This window comes from Struthio camelus, chromosome 21 (genome assembly GCF_040807025.1).
Source record: "Struthio camelus isolate bStrCam1 chromosome 21, bStrCam1.hap1, whole genome shotgun sequence".
Classification (NCBI taxonomy): Eukaryota; Metazoa; Chordata; class Aves; order Struthioniformes; family Struthionidae; genus Struthio; species Struthio camelus.
In genome coordinates, this window is record NC_090962.1 from 11,132,254 (window position 1) to 11,144,742 (window position 12,489).

Sequence of the window (12,489 nt, forward strand, 5' to 3'; positions counted from 1 at the left end):
AGCACCATGGGGCAGGGGGAACTCCCGCATTGATACGCCTACTGACTGCTAGCGGGAATTCACTGGTGGTTTTAAGTGCTGATACCTAAGGCAGGAGCGCAGAGAGCTGCTCTGATGTCTCACACTCGACACGACTACTGTTGTCCCAAAGAAGGGTTCTTTCACCCGGTGTGAAATGAGCCGAAAACACACAGAGTCGCGATATTTGTTTAATTCATTTCCGCGCAGAGGTGGGTGCTAGGTGGTAATTCCACAAAGCTAGCACACCTGATTGCTACACAGCTTACACTTTACAACAGTTTAAGCAACAGTTAGCAGCATAGTTTACAACTACATGAAGTCATCCTTACTCTTATTGCTTCTGTTAGGTCTCATCTTCATTTGAAGTCACAGCATCCTCTTTTTCTCCTGCGCATGCTCTATGGGGAAGGGGCTTTGATCAGCAGGGGGCTTCCCTGCTTGTGGGTGGGTTTTTTATTATGCCAATTAGGATAGTTCACCCGCAGTTCAAGTAGGTCTCTCCTGTTTTATCAACTGTTTTTGTTCTCTGCAGGTTTATTTGGGAGCTTCCTGATCTGCTTGCCTTATAGTGTTGTCTTGCTCCTTCCTTCAAGGCCTTGTTCATTGTTAACTGGACAGGTGAAAGACTGACTAATACCCTAGGCTCCTTTTTTCCCATACCTCCAACAGTTCCCCCCTTTGAGACTTAGAGTAATAATTCATTATTTCCAATCAGTCTCGTGTAGTGTCTTTTGGTTTTTTCCCCTTGGCGTATATCTTGTTGGAATTCTTCTCTATTTCTTATAGGAAGACTTTTAGGGTGGGTTGTGGTTATCCTTACAGGTGAGGATTGTGACGTTGCAGCTCGGATGATTATACCCTTGATACATCTAAAGATTACGCAAATTACTCTAATCAACATTACAAGTATAACCAGGGTTTGGAGCAAATTCGGCAGCCATCTTGTTAAAGGGATTCCCATCCTGTGAAGGATGCTCACTTTCCATATGGCTCCTCAGATCACAACGAGTGTTTGCCACTCGTTCTACTTGATCCAATTGTTTACCTAGATTTTCAGTGATGTTAAGGATATGGACACAGCAACTGTCATTTCTTAAGTCGGAATAGCCGCATACTCCATGTTCATGTAATACAAGCAAATCTCGGACCAAATGACTTTGCAAAGTCATTTTGGAGGGGGCCTGCAAGCGAGAATTTAGGTCCCCCATCCCAATTCCTGTCCATTTTAAAATCGATGTCCCTTCTTTGTTACGCCAGGTTATGGTACTATTGGGTACATTCTTCCACATATGTTCCCACATTGATGTTAAGTTACTTGCGAGTGTTCCCCAAGGTATTGGTGACTCAGCAGACTTTGGAGTTGGCAAACAAATAGTGATCGGAGTTACATCATGGATTTTTCCAAAAGACTGTATAAATTGTAAGATCAGATTTGCATTACTAACAGGTAAACATAGTAAAATTAAGAGTGTTCTTCTCCATAGTCCTCTAGACATCGTAGCTTAGTTTGAAAAGATCCGTATTCTATAAGTAAATCTTATGCTTGCTGACTACAGGCAGCAATATTGCCAACCTACAACTAGACAATAACCGCTCTCACGAGCACTTTAACTCAGTGTATGCACATTTTGGAGTTCTAAGTGCAATTCATTAACCAGTATAATTCTTAGAGAGCTTTAATTTTAGTGCTCCCGTCTGCATAGACGTCCACTGCCCTTCTGGAGGAGCTTTTTTCACTCTCGTGTAGTGGATCCGGGAGCCTATCCCTTCCACCTTCACTGCAGTGTATGTAGTTAGGAGCACAAGATAAGGCCCTTTCCACTTTTCTTTTAACAGTTCATCCTTCCAGGTCTGGATATAAACCAGATCTCCAGGCTTGAAATTATGTACTGGAGAGTCTAAAGGAAGTGGAGCTCGCTGGTTGAGATACCTGTGTAAAGAGGATAATACCTGCGAAAAAGATAACAAATAATCTTTCAGGATTTTCTCACCCTTGATATGCATTTGATCGCTCCGATTTCCCATTTCATGAATAGGATATGGTTTTCCGTACAATATTTCAAATGGACTTACCCCTTCCCTTGCCCGTGGAGTAATTCTAATCCTCATTAAAGCAAGCGGTAGAATGTCTACCCATTTACGCTGAGTTTCTTGACACAATTTAGAAATTTCTCTTTTAAGGGTTTGATTCCTTCTTTCCACCTTTCCACTAGACTGTGGTCTCCAAGGGGTATGCAAGTCCCACTGTATTGGGAGGAACTTAGGCACTCCCTGAACTAGTTCTGAAACAAAGTGAGGCCCTTTGTCTGAGGAGATACCCTCAGGAACGCCAGATCTGAGGGTTATTTCCTTTAACAGGATCTTAATTACTTCCCTAGCCCTATTGTTGCGACAGGGGAAAGCCTCAGGCCATCCAGAAAACCTATCTACTAACACAAGTAAATGTTTATGCTGTCCACATTTTGGCAATTCAGAGAAATCTATTTGCCAGTATTCGCCAGGGGTTAGCCCCTCTCTTACTTCACCCATCGGTGGTTTCTTCTGAACTTTAGGGTTGTTTGCACAGCAAGTTTGGCGTTTTGTTACCGTTATATCTGCACTTGTTTGCATTTTCGGCCCTATGGCGTATCTCTTGATACTGCTCCCCATAGCATCTGATCCCATATGTGTGTCCTCATGGAACCTTTTAAGAAGACCCTCCATCATCCTAGATGTGATTAACACTTGTTGGTTTGGAGTTACCCACCGTCCTTCTTCACTTTTGGTACACTTCAATCTTTCTGCTAGTTGATTTTCTTTTTCTGAATACTGTGGAGGTTTTAAGTCCAGTGTCCTGCTAGGTATGAGGGCACCTATCACTGATTTACGCACAGCTGCTCTTTTGGCAGCTTGGTCAGCCAACCTGTTGCCTCAAATTATTTCTTCTTGTCCTTTTTGATGAGCTCTGCAGTGAATTATTGCCGCTTCCTTTGGTTCTAGTATGGTCTGTAGTCCTTTTACAATCTCTTGTCCATATTTTATACCGTTCCCCTGGGAGTTCAACAGCCCACGTTCCTTCCAGATAGCTCCGTGAGCATGTACGACTCCAAAGGCATATTTAGAGTCAGTATAAATAGGAACCCTTTGGCCCTTTCCAAGTTCAAGGGCTCGAGTAAGAGCAACGCTTTCTGCTTTTTGTGCCGATGTGTTTCGGGGCAAGGCTTTAGCTTCTATTTCTTCCCAGAGGGTCACCACTGCATATCCGGCTTTCCTTTCCCCATTTTGCCTAAAACTGCTACCATCTGTAAATAAAGTCCAAATCTGCATTTTTCAATGGCTCGTCTTTCAGATCCGGCCTGCTGGCGTATACCTCAATACGTTCAATAGTTACTAAACAATCATGCTGTAGAGGTTCTTGTTCTGCCATTGGTCACAAAGTGGCAGGGTTAAGAGTTGATACCACACTTAGGGTAACATCTTCTTGATCTGTCAGTGTGGCTTGGTACCTGGCTAGTCGATTTGGAGAAATCCAGGGGTGTCCCTTTTGATTTCAAATAGCCACCACTGCGTGTGGGACTAATACTGCTATTGGTTGTCCCAAGGCGAGCTTCCGAGCCTCTTGAATTCATAGAGCAGTTGCAGCTACAGCTCAGAGACGGGCCGGCCATCCTTTGCTTACTTCATCCAATTGTTTTGAAAAATAAGCTACTAGCCTTTTCCAGCTTCCAAACAGCTGAGTCACTACCCCCGAAGCCACTTGTGGTTTCTCATGTACATACAGCTGGAAAGGTTTTGCTAAATCAGGGAGGCCTAAGGCTGCGGCCTCCATCAATTTTCTTTTAATTTCATCAAAGCTTTTTCGACATTCTGGAGTCCATTCCAGCAGCTCTCCCGGGCCCTTGGTGGCTGCATATACGGGTTTAGCTGTGAGCCCAAAATTGGGAATCCATATCCGGCAGAATCCAGCCATTCCCAGAATCCCTCTTAGCTGCTTTTTGTTTCTTGGTACTGCTATTCGGCATATAGCTTCCTTTCTTTCACCACCACCCCCCACCCCAGTGCCTGTTGTCCTTTTGATATATCAAACCCAAGATATCGGACTTTCTCTCTTGCAATTTGGACCTTCCTTTTCGAGACCCGCTATCCAGCCAGTCCTGGAAAGTTTAACAGGCCTATTGTTGCTTCCATACAAGCTTGTTCAGTGTCCGCTCCACTTAAGATGTCATCCACATACTGCAAAAGGCTAACACCATCTTTACCATTTTGCCACTGTTGTAATTCTTTGGCCAATGCCTCACCAAACAAAGGAGGACTGTTTTTAAATGCCTGAGGAAGAACAGTCCAGCACAACTGTCCTTTCCTTCCAGTGGCCGGATTCTCCCATTCCGAGGCAAAAAGAGTTTGACTTTGCTCATCTACTGGAATGCAGAAGGCGGCATCTTTTACGTCTAATACTGTGAAATAGGCATTATTCTCAGGTGCAGATGCTAATAGGGTGTAAGGGTTAGACGCCGTGGGATGTCTATCTTTAGTCATTTGATTGTTAGCCCTCAAATCTTGCACTAATCGGCATTCCTGGGAGTGGGGCTTTTCTACTGGCAAAACCGGTCTATTATTTTCAGATTGACATTCTCTAAGTAATCCACATTGTATGAAGATATTTATCAGGGGTTCAAGGCCTTTGCGAGCTTCCAGCCTAATGGGGTACTGAGGTACCCTTACCGGTTTTGCCCCATCTTTCAGTTCTATTTTAATCGGACTTAACGTTTTTTGCTCTTCCTGGTTTCTTAGAAGCGCACACCAGTGGAATTACCGCATCTAGTACAATGTTGGGGATATTTTCCTCAGGTTCTTCCTCAGTCCTGTCTGTCAGCAAGTAGATCTGGGCCTTCCAGGCAGCTTCAGGTGGGATGTGGAGAGCTGCACAGCATTCTCAGAGAAAGTTACCTGTGCATTTAATTTGCCTAGTCAGTCTCGTCCCAACAGAGGTAGGGGGCATTCTGGCACATATAGAAACTCATGAATTAATTTGGTGTCCCCAATTGTACATTCCATTGGCTGTAAGAATGGCCTTAATGTTCTTTTTCCAGTTGCCCCAACAAGAGGTATAGTTACTTTACTTAGGGCTCCTTTACAACTATTCACTACGGCATGAGTGGCCCCACTGACAATTAGAAAATCTATAGTTTCATTCCCCAGCTTAACTGCAACCAGGGGATCAGCTGGGGAAACGTCACTATTTTCCCCGGTCCCCTTCCGTCTGAATCTTCTAACATAATGAGGTTAGGCTCTCCCACCTGATCCTGCCTTCTTACCCTCCTTCGATTTGGGCGTTCATTCTTCCAGTGTCCTCCCTGTCTACAGATCGCACAGTGATTTGGCCCCAATGGGATTCGACTTTCTGAATCTCTTCCCCTTGTCGTTCCACCTCGTCCCCCTCCACCTCTGCCTCTCCTGCTGGCTCTCCCTCTAATATTATTCCCACGTATTGCTGCTGCTAACAGAGATGCTTGCAACTTTATTCTATTCTGCTTCTCTTTTCTTTCCCTCTCATCCCTATTGTTATACACTCTATATGCGATTTCTATCAGTTGAGAAACTGACATCCCTGCTGCTCCATCAACTTTTTGCTACTTTCTCCTTATAGCCTGGGCTGACTGTCCAATAAACAACATATTGAACATTCTCCGCTTTGCCTCATCATCTGCATTCAAACCAGTCCATTTTCTAGCTACTTCACATAACCTTCCATAAAAGGCTGATGGATTTTCCGCTGAGCCCTGCCTCACTTCACACAGTTTAGACCCATTCTTTGGCTTAGGCACTCCATATCGAACCCCATATAGTATCAATTGCTGATATTGCTTCCACTGAGCTCTTTCCCCCCCTCACATTAGGATCCCACTCCGGGTCCCTTGTTGTAGGCAGAAAAGTCTCAGAGTCGCCCTGCCTACCGTTCCTTCTCTCCCCTTCTTCTCTGGCTTTTTCAGCAACCATTCTCTTTTCCTCTAGCGTGAAAAATGTATTTAACAAAGCTTGTACATCTCCCCAGTTGGGATTATGTGTTAGCATTATAGCTTCTAACGACTGGGGCATCTTGTCAGGGCTTTCTCTGTATGAGCCAACCGATTGCTTCCAATTCAACAGGTCAGAGGTAGTAAACGGAACATGCACAAAGACTGGCGGTCCCTCTGGTCCCGCTGCTTGTCTCAAGGGAGCTTGGAAAACTGGTTGGGCATGCCCTCTAGTCCGACTGGAAACAGGACTAAAATTTTCATTGCTCAATGGGGAGCTAGAATCACCTGGGCACTGCTCAATATCTCTGTATGGAGGCGGGGCTGTTGGGACCAGTAACTGTACATCCTCCTGTTCTTCTTCTCCCACAATTTTTCTATCACCCCCACATCGACCACTTTCCTTTTTCCCAGTAGCCGCATACATCACCGACTCAGCTGTTAGCTCACATTCCTGACTAACATCAGCCTCTCTGTACAGAGTCATAAAAGCATCAGCAGAAGGCACTTCATCCCACTTTCCCGTCCGACGGCAAAATAGCATCAATTGTAATATAGTATTGTAGTTTACCGATCCATTCTCTGGCCAGACCTCACCATCACCCAATTTATAAGTTGGCCACCATTGATTACAGTATCTTTTCCTCCTTTCTTTTGTCATCGGGTCGCCTCCAAACTTTTCCCAGTTCTTCAGAATACACTCCAAAGGACTACAGGGAGGGGCACTCGTGGAGTGGTTTGATCCCATAATTTTACTTCTACCTGTACCTGTACCAATTTTTATACCTTGGTGCACTCCAAATATACAACAGATCCTCGGTCAGTGACTAATAGCGGGCTGAAACTTTGCCAGCTTTGCTAAGTTGCCTCTCTGATTGACTGTGCACATAATCCTTAGGCACAAACCGTTGACCAAGTCTGGGACTAAGGCTGGATCCAGCCGCACCTAGACTCCTCTGAGAAGCAGTCTGGACAGCCAGGGGCTTCATTCTGAACCTCGTGACTCAACGGGAGGGTCTCCTTGACACTTTTATCTGAGCCAGTCCTCCACGCAGTAAATAACCGGGGGAACCTTGCCATCGACCCTTGTTAAATCACTGTCTTGCTGATGACTGAACTTTGTTAAATCACTGCCTTACCTCTTTAAAGCATGTTGCTGCTTCTCTCTTAGGAGTGAAGTGCCTCACTCCTCACTCATCTCTTTGGAAGCATGCCAGCCAGAGGAGAAGCACTTACACGTGGGAATTCAATGTGAGCAGGCTCAAGGGAGAGGGAAAGACTAAACTTCACCACGCCTCAGCCAAGCAGAGATGCTGGGAAGGAAAGGCTGCAGGGCCTACTGCTTCCACAGGGGTCAGTCCCGCCCTGCCTCAGAGAGATATAGCGCAGCTGCCACTGCCCTCCTGTTCAGCAGAGCTAAGAGCACCTGCCAGCTCACGCAGGGCTCATGCCTTTGAAGCTCTCTGGGGCCTTTCCCCACATGTACCCACTGCAGTACGTCCCATCTGGCCCACCTTCTGCTACGGCATGCTGAACCTTGGCCCAGGAAGCAACTCCAAGGCACACACGACCCACTTTCACTGCTCATCTCCAGCCAAGTCTTCTCCAGGAGGTTGCCAGAGTCTTCACAGACTTGGAGGCCCTGCTTGAGGCACAGCAGGCTCTCCTCTTCATTACCCAGCGCTGGGAGAACGTAGGCTTTCAGGTGGTAGACTCTGGGGTAGAAGACGGGGCTTCTAGAGCACCGAGAGAAAACTTCTTCTGCAAGCTGCCGAGAAAACAAGGGAGATGCGCGTCAGGAGAAGTCATGGAGCCTGGCGATGGCTTGGCCCTCAGAAGGGCACCAATTCCCCCCCCTCCAAGAGAAAAACCAGCCACAAAGAGACAAGGAGTGCACAGCTAGCAAGGCTGAGATACCACACAATTCTCTCCTGAGCCCTGAGACCTCATATGGAGCAGGCATTTCAGCAAGGCTCCCTAGGCATGGCTGTGCTAGTCTCTTCTCCTCTCTTGCAGATCACTCCAATGAGTGGGCAATTTTCACATGCCCACAAAGACCGCCTTCCCCGACTGCCTTCTCTTCCACCTCTTGCTGACACCCCCTGGGACAGCACTCTTTTGCCACGTTCCCCTCTAACCCACTACACTCTGGCACCACCCTGACTCCATCCCGTCGGGCCTCCTTCTGCCTCCACAGGTCAACCCACTGCTGTTTGTTAGCAACACAGCTTTCTCTAGAGTGCCCTCGCAGCATGCGCCTCCCCTTCCTCCTCCTCCCTCACCCTGAGAGCCCTGGCGCAGCTCTCACGGGCCCTCGCTGATGCATGCTCAATCTCCTTTTTCAGCACCAGGCTATGGCACTCCAGGAGCCGGCTGCATGCTTGGGGGGCCAAAAGGGAGGCAGCAGTTCCCTTCAGCAGCCCCTTGGCCTTTCCAAAGGGCTTCTGGAAGTTGTCCCACTGCCCAGGCCTTGCAGACCTTCATCGTCCACGGGAAAAAAAAAAAAAAGCCACACACACACACACACACACACACACATATTTTGTAGAGAGGAGGAAGTAATCAAAAGGTCTCCGAGGCTATAGCCTCCAGCCCCAACCTGGCTTTCAGAGGAAATGTATCCTCCAGGAAAAGGAAGTTATCAGGGACGTGTTGCGGCGGGTGGGGTGTCAATTGCAGTGGGTCATAGCTCCTCTTGCTTAGCCTCACTCAGAGCATCGCCCTCATGCTGTCGTTCCCTCCCCGAGCCCTTGCACTTACTCAGCATTCGGCCTGCATCGAGACAGACCCTCGCCACTCCTCGCCTAAAGTTCAAGGGGAAAAGGAAAGCTGTGGCCAAGGGCCACCAGAGTCATCCTTCCCTGGCCGGGCTCCACCACAGCACATCCAGGAGCTCCTTGCCACCTTGCTCACAGTGTGCACCCTCCCGCCTCCCCTGCCCCTTTCACCACAGCGCCCCACAGGCGGCTGCCTTGGTGGACATGGGACAGGAGCATGTGACAAGCCCACAGCTCACAACTTCCCTGCCACAGTCACGGCCTCGGCTCCTCCCCACTCACAGCAAGGCTCTAACTTACCAAAGAGCCAGGGACAAATACAGTCCAAGCAGCATGCTGCTCTGCGACTTGACAACGCAATTGGCTTCCTTCCGCTCAGCAAAGCTCCGGCACTCTTCAAAGGACTTATACTGCCACCCTGGAATACAAACGTCTCTCAGAGGAGCACTGCCTCCCTCCCCGGCCTTGACTTGCCTCAAGCGTTCGTAGCAGCAGAAAGCTCAAGCACAGCTGGGGAAGGTCTTGGCAGATAAACCACTCAGAGAGCCAGCAAACCTCACAGCAAGGAGGCAAGGGCTGGCCTTCTACCCTAGCGCCTTGGGGCTACTCAGGCTCCACAGAAATGCCCTTGAAGGCAAGGGCAGACTACATCAGGAAGGGAAAAAAGAGGACTCTCAACTCCCCGGACAGCATTTTCCATTGCAAAACCAGCAGCTTTCTAGCCCTGGACAGAGGCATGCTGCCAGTGATCAGCAACAGCAGTGACTCCGTAGCCAGGCTCTCAGGTGCCTCCTGCATCTCCTGCACATCCCAGCACTGCTAGACCAGCAACCCAGCTTGCACTTGCTTATGACCTCTGAGCTTCCTCTTCCTCACATCTCTCCTCCACTTACCCCTCCAGGCCCACCTCCTGCTGCTCTTGCCCACACTCTCCCTTCCCCTCTCCAGCCTCTCCTCCCTGCTAACCTCTCTCTGCTCGCCTAGCCTTCTTGCCGGCATCTCATCACAAACGGGTCACTCAAAGCACTGCTCCCAAGCTCAAGCACCTGCCCTGCCCTCCAGCAAAACAAAGGCTCTCAGCAGCACCACCAAGAGCAGCTGCAGCCCTCACGATACAAGCCTGCTTTTTTACCCACAGGCATGCTTCCCTCGAAAAATTGTGCACGTGCCACTCTCAGGCTCTGTCGTTCCCGTTCTACCCAAACCTCGCTGCTTCGTGCCTCGGTCTTGCTAAGACCTATGCATCAGCTGAAGGCTGGGCTTAAGTCTCAGCAGGCTGGGGCCTAGATGCCCGCAACCAGGTATGAATTGCCTCTTCCTTCCCTCCGCATCCCGTTCTGCTTCTTACCCTGCCTCCTGAGGAAGGGAGGAGTCTTTGTTCTTCTCGCAACCCCCCCGGAAGGCATCCAATCCCACCCACCAGGACAGCCCGCAAAGCCTCCCGCTCACCTTACCTCCCCTTTGAGGCTCAGGAAGGTGGCTTCTTCAAAGTACCCAAGCACATTGCCTTTCTTAGCCCCTGAGTTCCTCAGCACCTCTGCTTTGTTCAGGTTCAGGAAGGCCTTTGAACAAGCACACAAAGAGCAGCTGAGTGTCGCTGCCAAGCCTGCCCCCAGCCCCATCGTTCCCTGTTGCCTCCTGCATCTCTCTGAGGAGGCCCTGCACCTGCCCCGGCGATCTCCAGCCTAACACAGTCACGCTGCCTCTCCCACCACGGGCACAAGGGCTCCTTCGCACCACCTCCCTGCAGGTGCGCCTGGTGCAAAGGGCCTGCTTCACTGCCCTGTGTCTCTTGCCACAGGAGAGGCAAACAGGAGGCAAACTCTGCTTCTCAACCCCGAGCCATTCATCCCCGAGTCCCCACAAAGGCACACCCCCAGGCATGCCCTATTGCAGTGGGCCAATGGGCCTGCCCAGGACAAGGCAATTCAGAGGACTCCACGGGCAGGGGCCTCCGGTCAGCAGGGCAACTCACCAGGTACTTGCTGGAGACGTGCAAGTAGGCAGCCGCACGCTCCAGCAGATAGGAAAAGGCTCTGGCATCATTGCCCGTTGCCAGGTGGTGGTGAGCCAGGGCCACAAGCACCAGTTCCACAGCGGCCTTGCAGCTGCACAAACACACACTGTGCATCCCTTCGGTCTTGCTGGGCACCTTACGCATCCATTCGCTCTTAGCCAGAAAACACTCTGCCGCTCTAGTCACAGACAAGATCCTGGAGAAAAAAAAAGGACATCAAAGAACGCACCAGCATCACCAGCGTTGGTCATTCAGACAACACTAGTGGCACGTCCGAGCACAGCACGAGGCCACATGCACGCAGGCATCACGCGGGGGCACTGTCTTTCACTGCCTTCCCAGGCATGGTGAGCGAGCTCGGCCAGTTATTCCTTCTGCCCCACACAACAGTGACCTGCACCCAGCGTTTCCCCGTGGTGTTCCAGGCTACAATTGACACCATTGACTCCTGAGTGGGCTGGGGCCACCCATCCGCACGCTCTCTTCTCCCTGGGCTCCTTCCTCCCTTATCTCTTGCCTTCTCTCCTCGCTCCAGACCTTTGGCTCTCCCCTAACAGCAAGCAAAGCCAGGACAGCTCACTCACACCGTTGCTTTTTGACAAGCTTTGTTTCCTGCCATTGCAGTGATGTCGCCCAGTAGACTGGGCAGCGTGACGAGCCCCGGGGCCCCAGAGCACAGGGACAGCACGCTCAGGCACGGCACAACTGGGACGAGGAGCAACAGCTCCCCTTTCCAGCACCGGCAAGCTATTTGCTGGGCTACACCTGTAAGAAGGAAGCATGAGCACAGAGCCTGTTGGGGCCTTTGCTCACCCTGCTCGCGAGCAACACTGCTCTTTTAGGCAGGCAGAGACACAAGCTGGCATTGCTGCCACCTTCCACAAGGCCACCCTCCTCCCAGGGGCTGCTTTGCCCCTGCACACCTCACACCACTGCTCTCTAACAGATAGCAAGCCGGGCCTGCTCCACCCTAAAGTGACCATCATCACTGTGAGCCCGCTGGCTTCCTCAGCCATGCTCATCTCCACAGACATCTCAACCCAGCTCCCACCCAACACGCCCGCTCTTTCCTAAGCTGCAGCCCACAGGTGCAAACTCCACTTCTCTCCTCTGCACACCCTCAGCCCACTGCCTTCACAATTCATCATCAATACCTTCTCTCCTCACTCCAAACTCTCCTCCAAGAAGCTCTTCTCTTTCCTGCAACTCTTTCTCTTTCTCTTTCCTTCTCCTCTGAACAGAAAGCATTCGGTTAAACACCTCCTTGCCGCACACCGGGGCAGAGCTGCTTCCTGCCATTCTGCAGCAGGAAGAGGACACGAGAGCCACAGGGGCTGACGGCAGCTCCCTTCCCGGCCCCTTCCCCTGAGATCTGCCTTCACTGTACAGCTGCTGTCGTGTCCAATCCCCTTCCAGACAGTAACACACGGTCTCCCCCCACCAGCAGAGCTGGGCCCAGCAGCAGCAGCTCCCAGGCAGGAGCCTTTCCCAGCAGAGGCTCCCCTGCAGGACAGCTCCTCCAGGGCTGGCCCAGCCCCGCCGTCCCCTACATGCTCACCACACATGGAAACTGCAGAGCTCTTCCAGGAAGCCAATCCCTTGTGGGCCCCAGGGAACAGGCCTGGAGTCAAGAAACCTGACTTTTGCACCACCAGCAGTACCCTGGCCACAAGGCTGCCCA

General features: G+C 50.3%; 1 protein-coding gene across 5 annotated transcripts; it reads right to left on the minus strand.

The window, feature by feature from the left end:
* Positions 1-1,104: 1,104 nt before the first annotated feature.
* On the minus strand, positions 1,105-11,750 carry LOC138061833 (adenylate cyclase type 10-like). 5 transcript variants are annotated; one of them, XM_068916067.1, is made up of 4 exons: positions 10,767-11,750; positions 10,246-10,353; positions 7,529-7,782; positions 1,105-1,430 (listed from the first exon to the last, which is right to left on the minus strand). In XM_068916067.1, the coding sequence occupies exons 1-4, from the start codon at positions 10,950-10,952 to the stop codon at positions 1,406-1,408; spliced, it is 573 nt and encodes a 190-aa protein (XP_068772168.1). In that variant the 5' UTR covers positions 10,953-11,750; the 3' UTR covers positions 1,105-1,405. The 5 variants fall into 5 exon arrangements, 4 of the variants coding, with proteins under 4 accessions (XP_068772168.1, XP_068772167.1, XP_068772169.1 ...); XM_068916066.1 differs by lacking the exon at positions 1,105-1,430 and adding an exon at positions 1,845-1,971; XM_068916068.1 differs by lacking the exon at positions 1,105-1,430 and adding an exon at positions 4,129-4,947.
* Between the last annotated feature and the right edge of the window lie 739 nt (positions 11,751-12,489).

Excerpts from the sequence above, each read along its gene's own strand:
- LOC138061833 (XM_068916065.1), bottom strand. The coding sequence starts at position 10,952 with ATGCGTAAGGTGCCCAGCAAGACCGAAGGGATGCACAGTGTGTGTTTG. Across the intron at positions 10,354-10,766 it reads ACGTCTCCAGCAAGTACCTG|GCCTTCCTGAACCTGAACAA; the intron begins GTGAGTTGCCCT and ends GCTTGTTCAAAG. Across the intron at positions 7,783-10,245 it reads TCCTGAGCCTCAAAGGGGAG|CTTGCAGAAGAAGTTTTCTC; the intron begins GTAAGGTGAGCG and ends TTTTCTCGGCAG.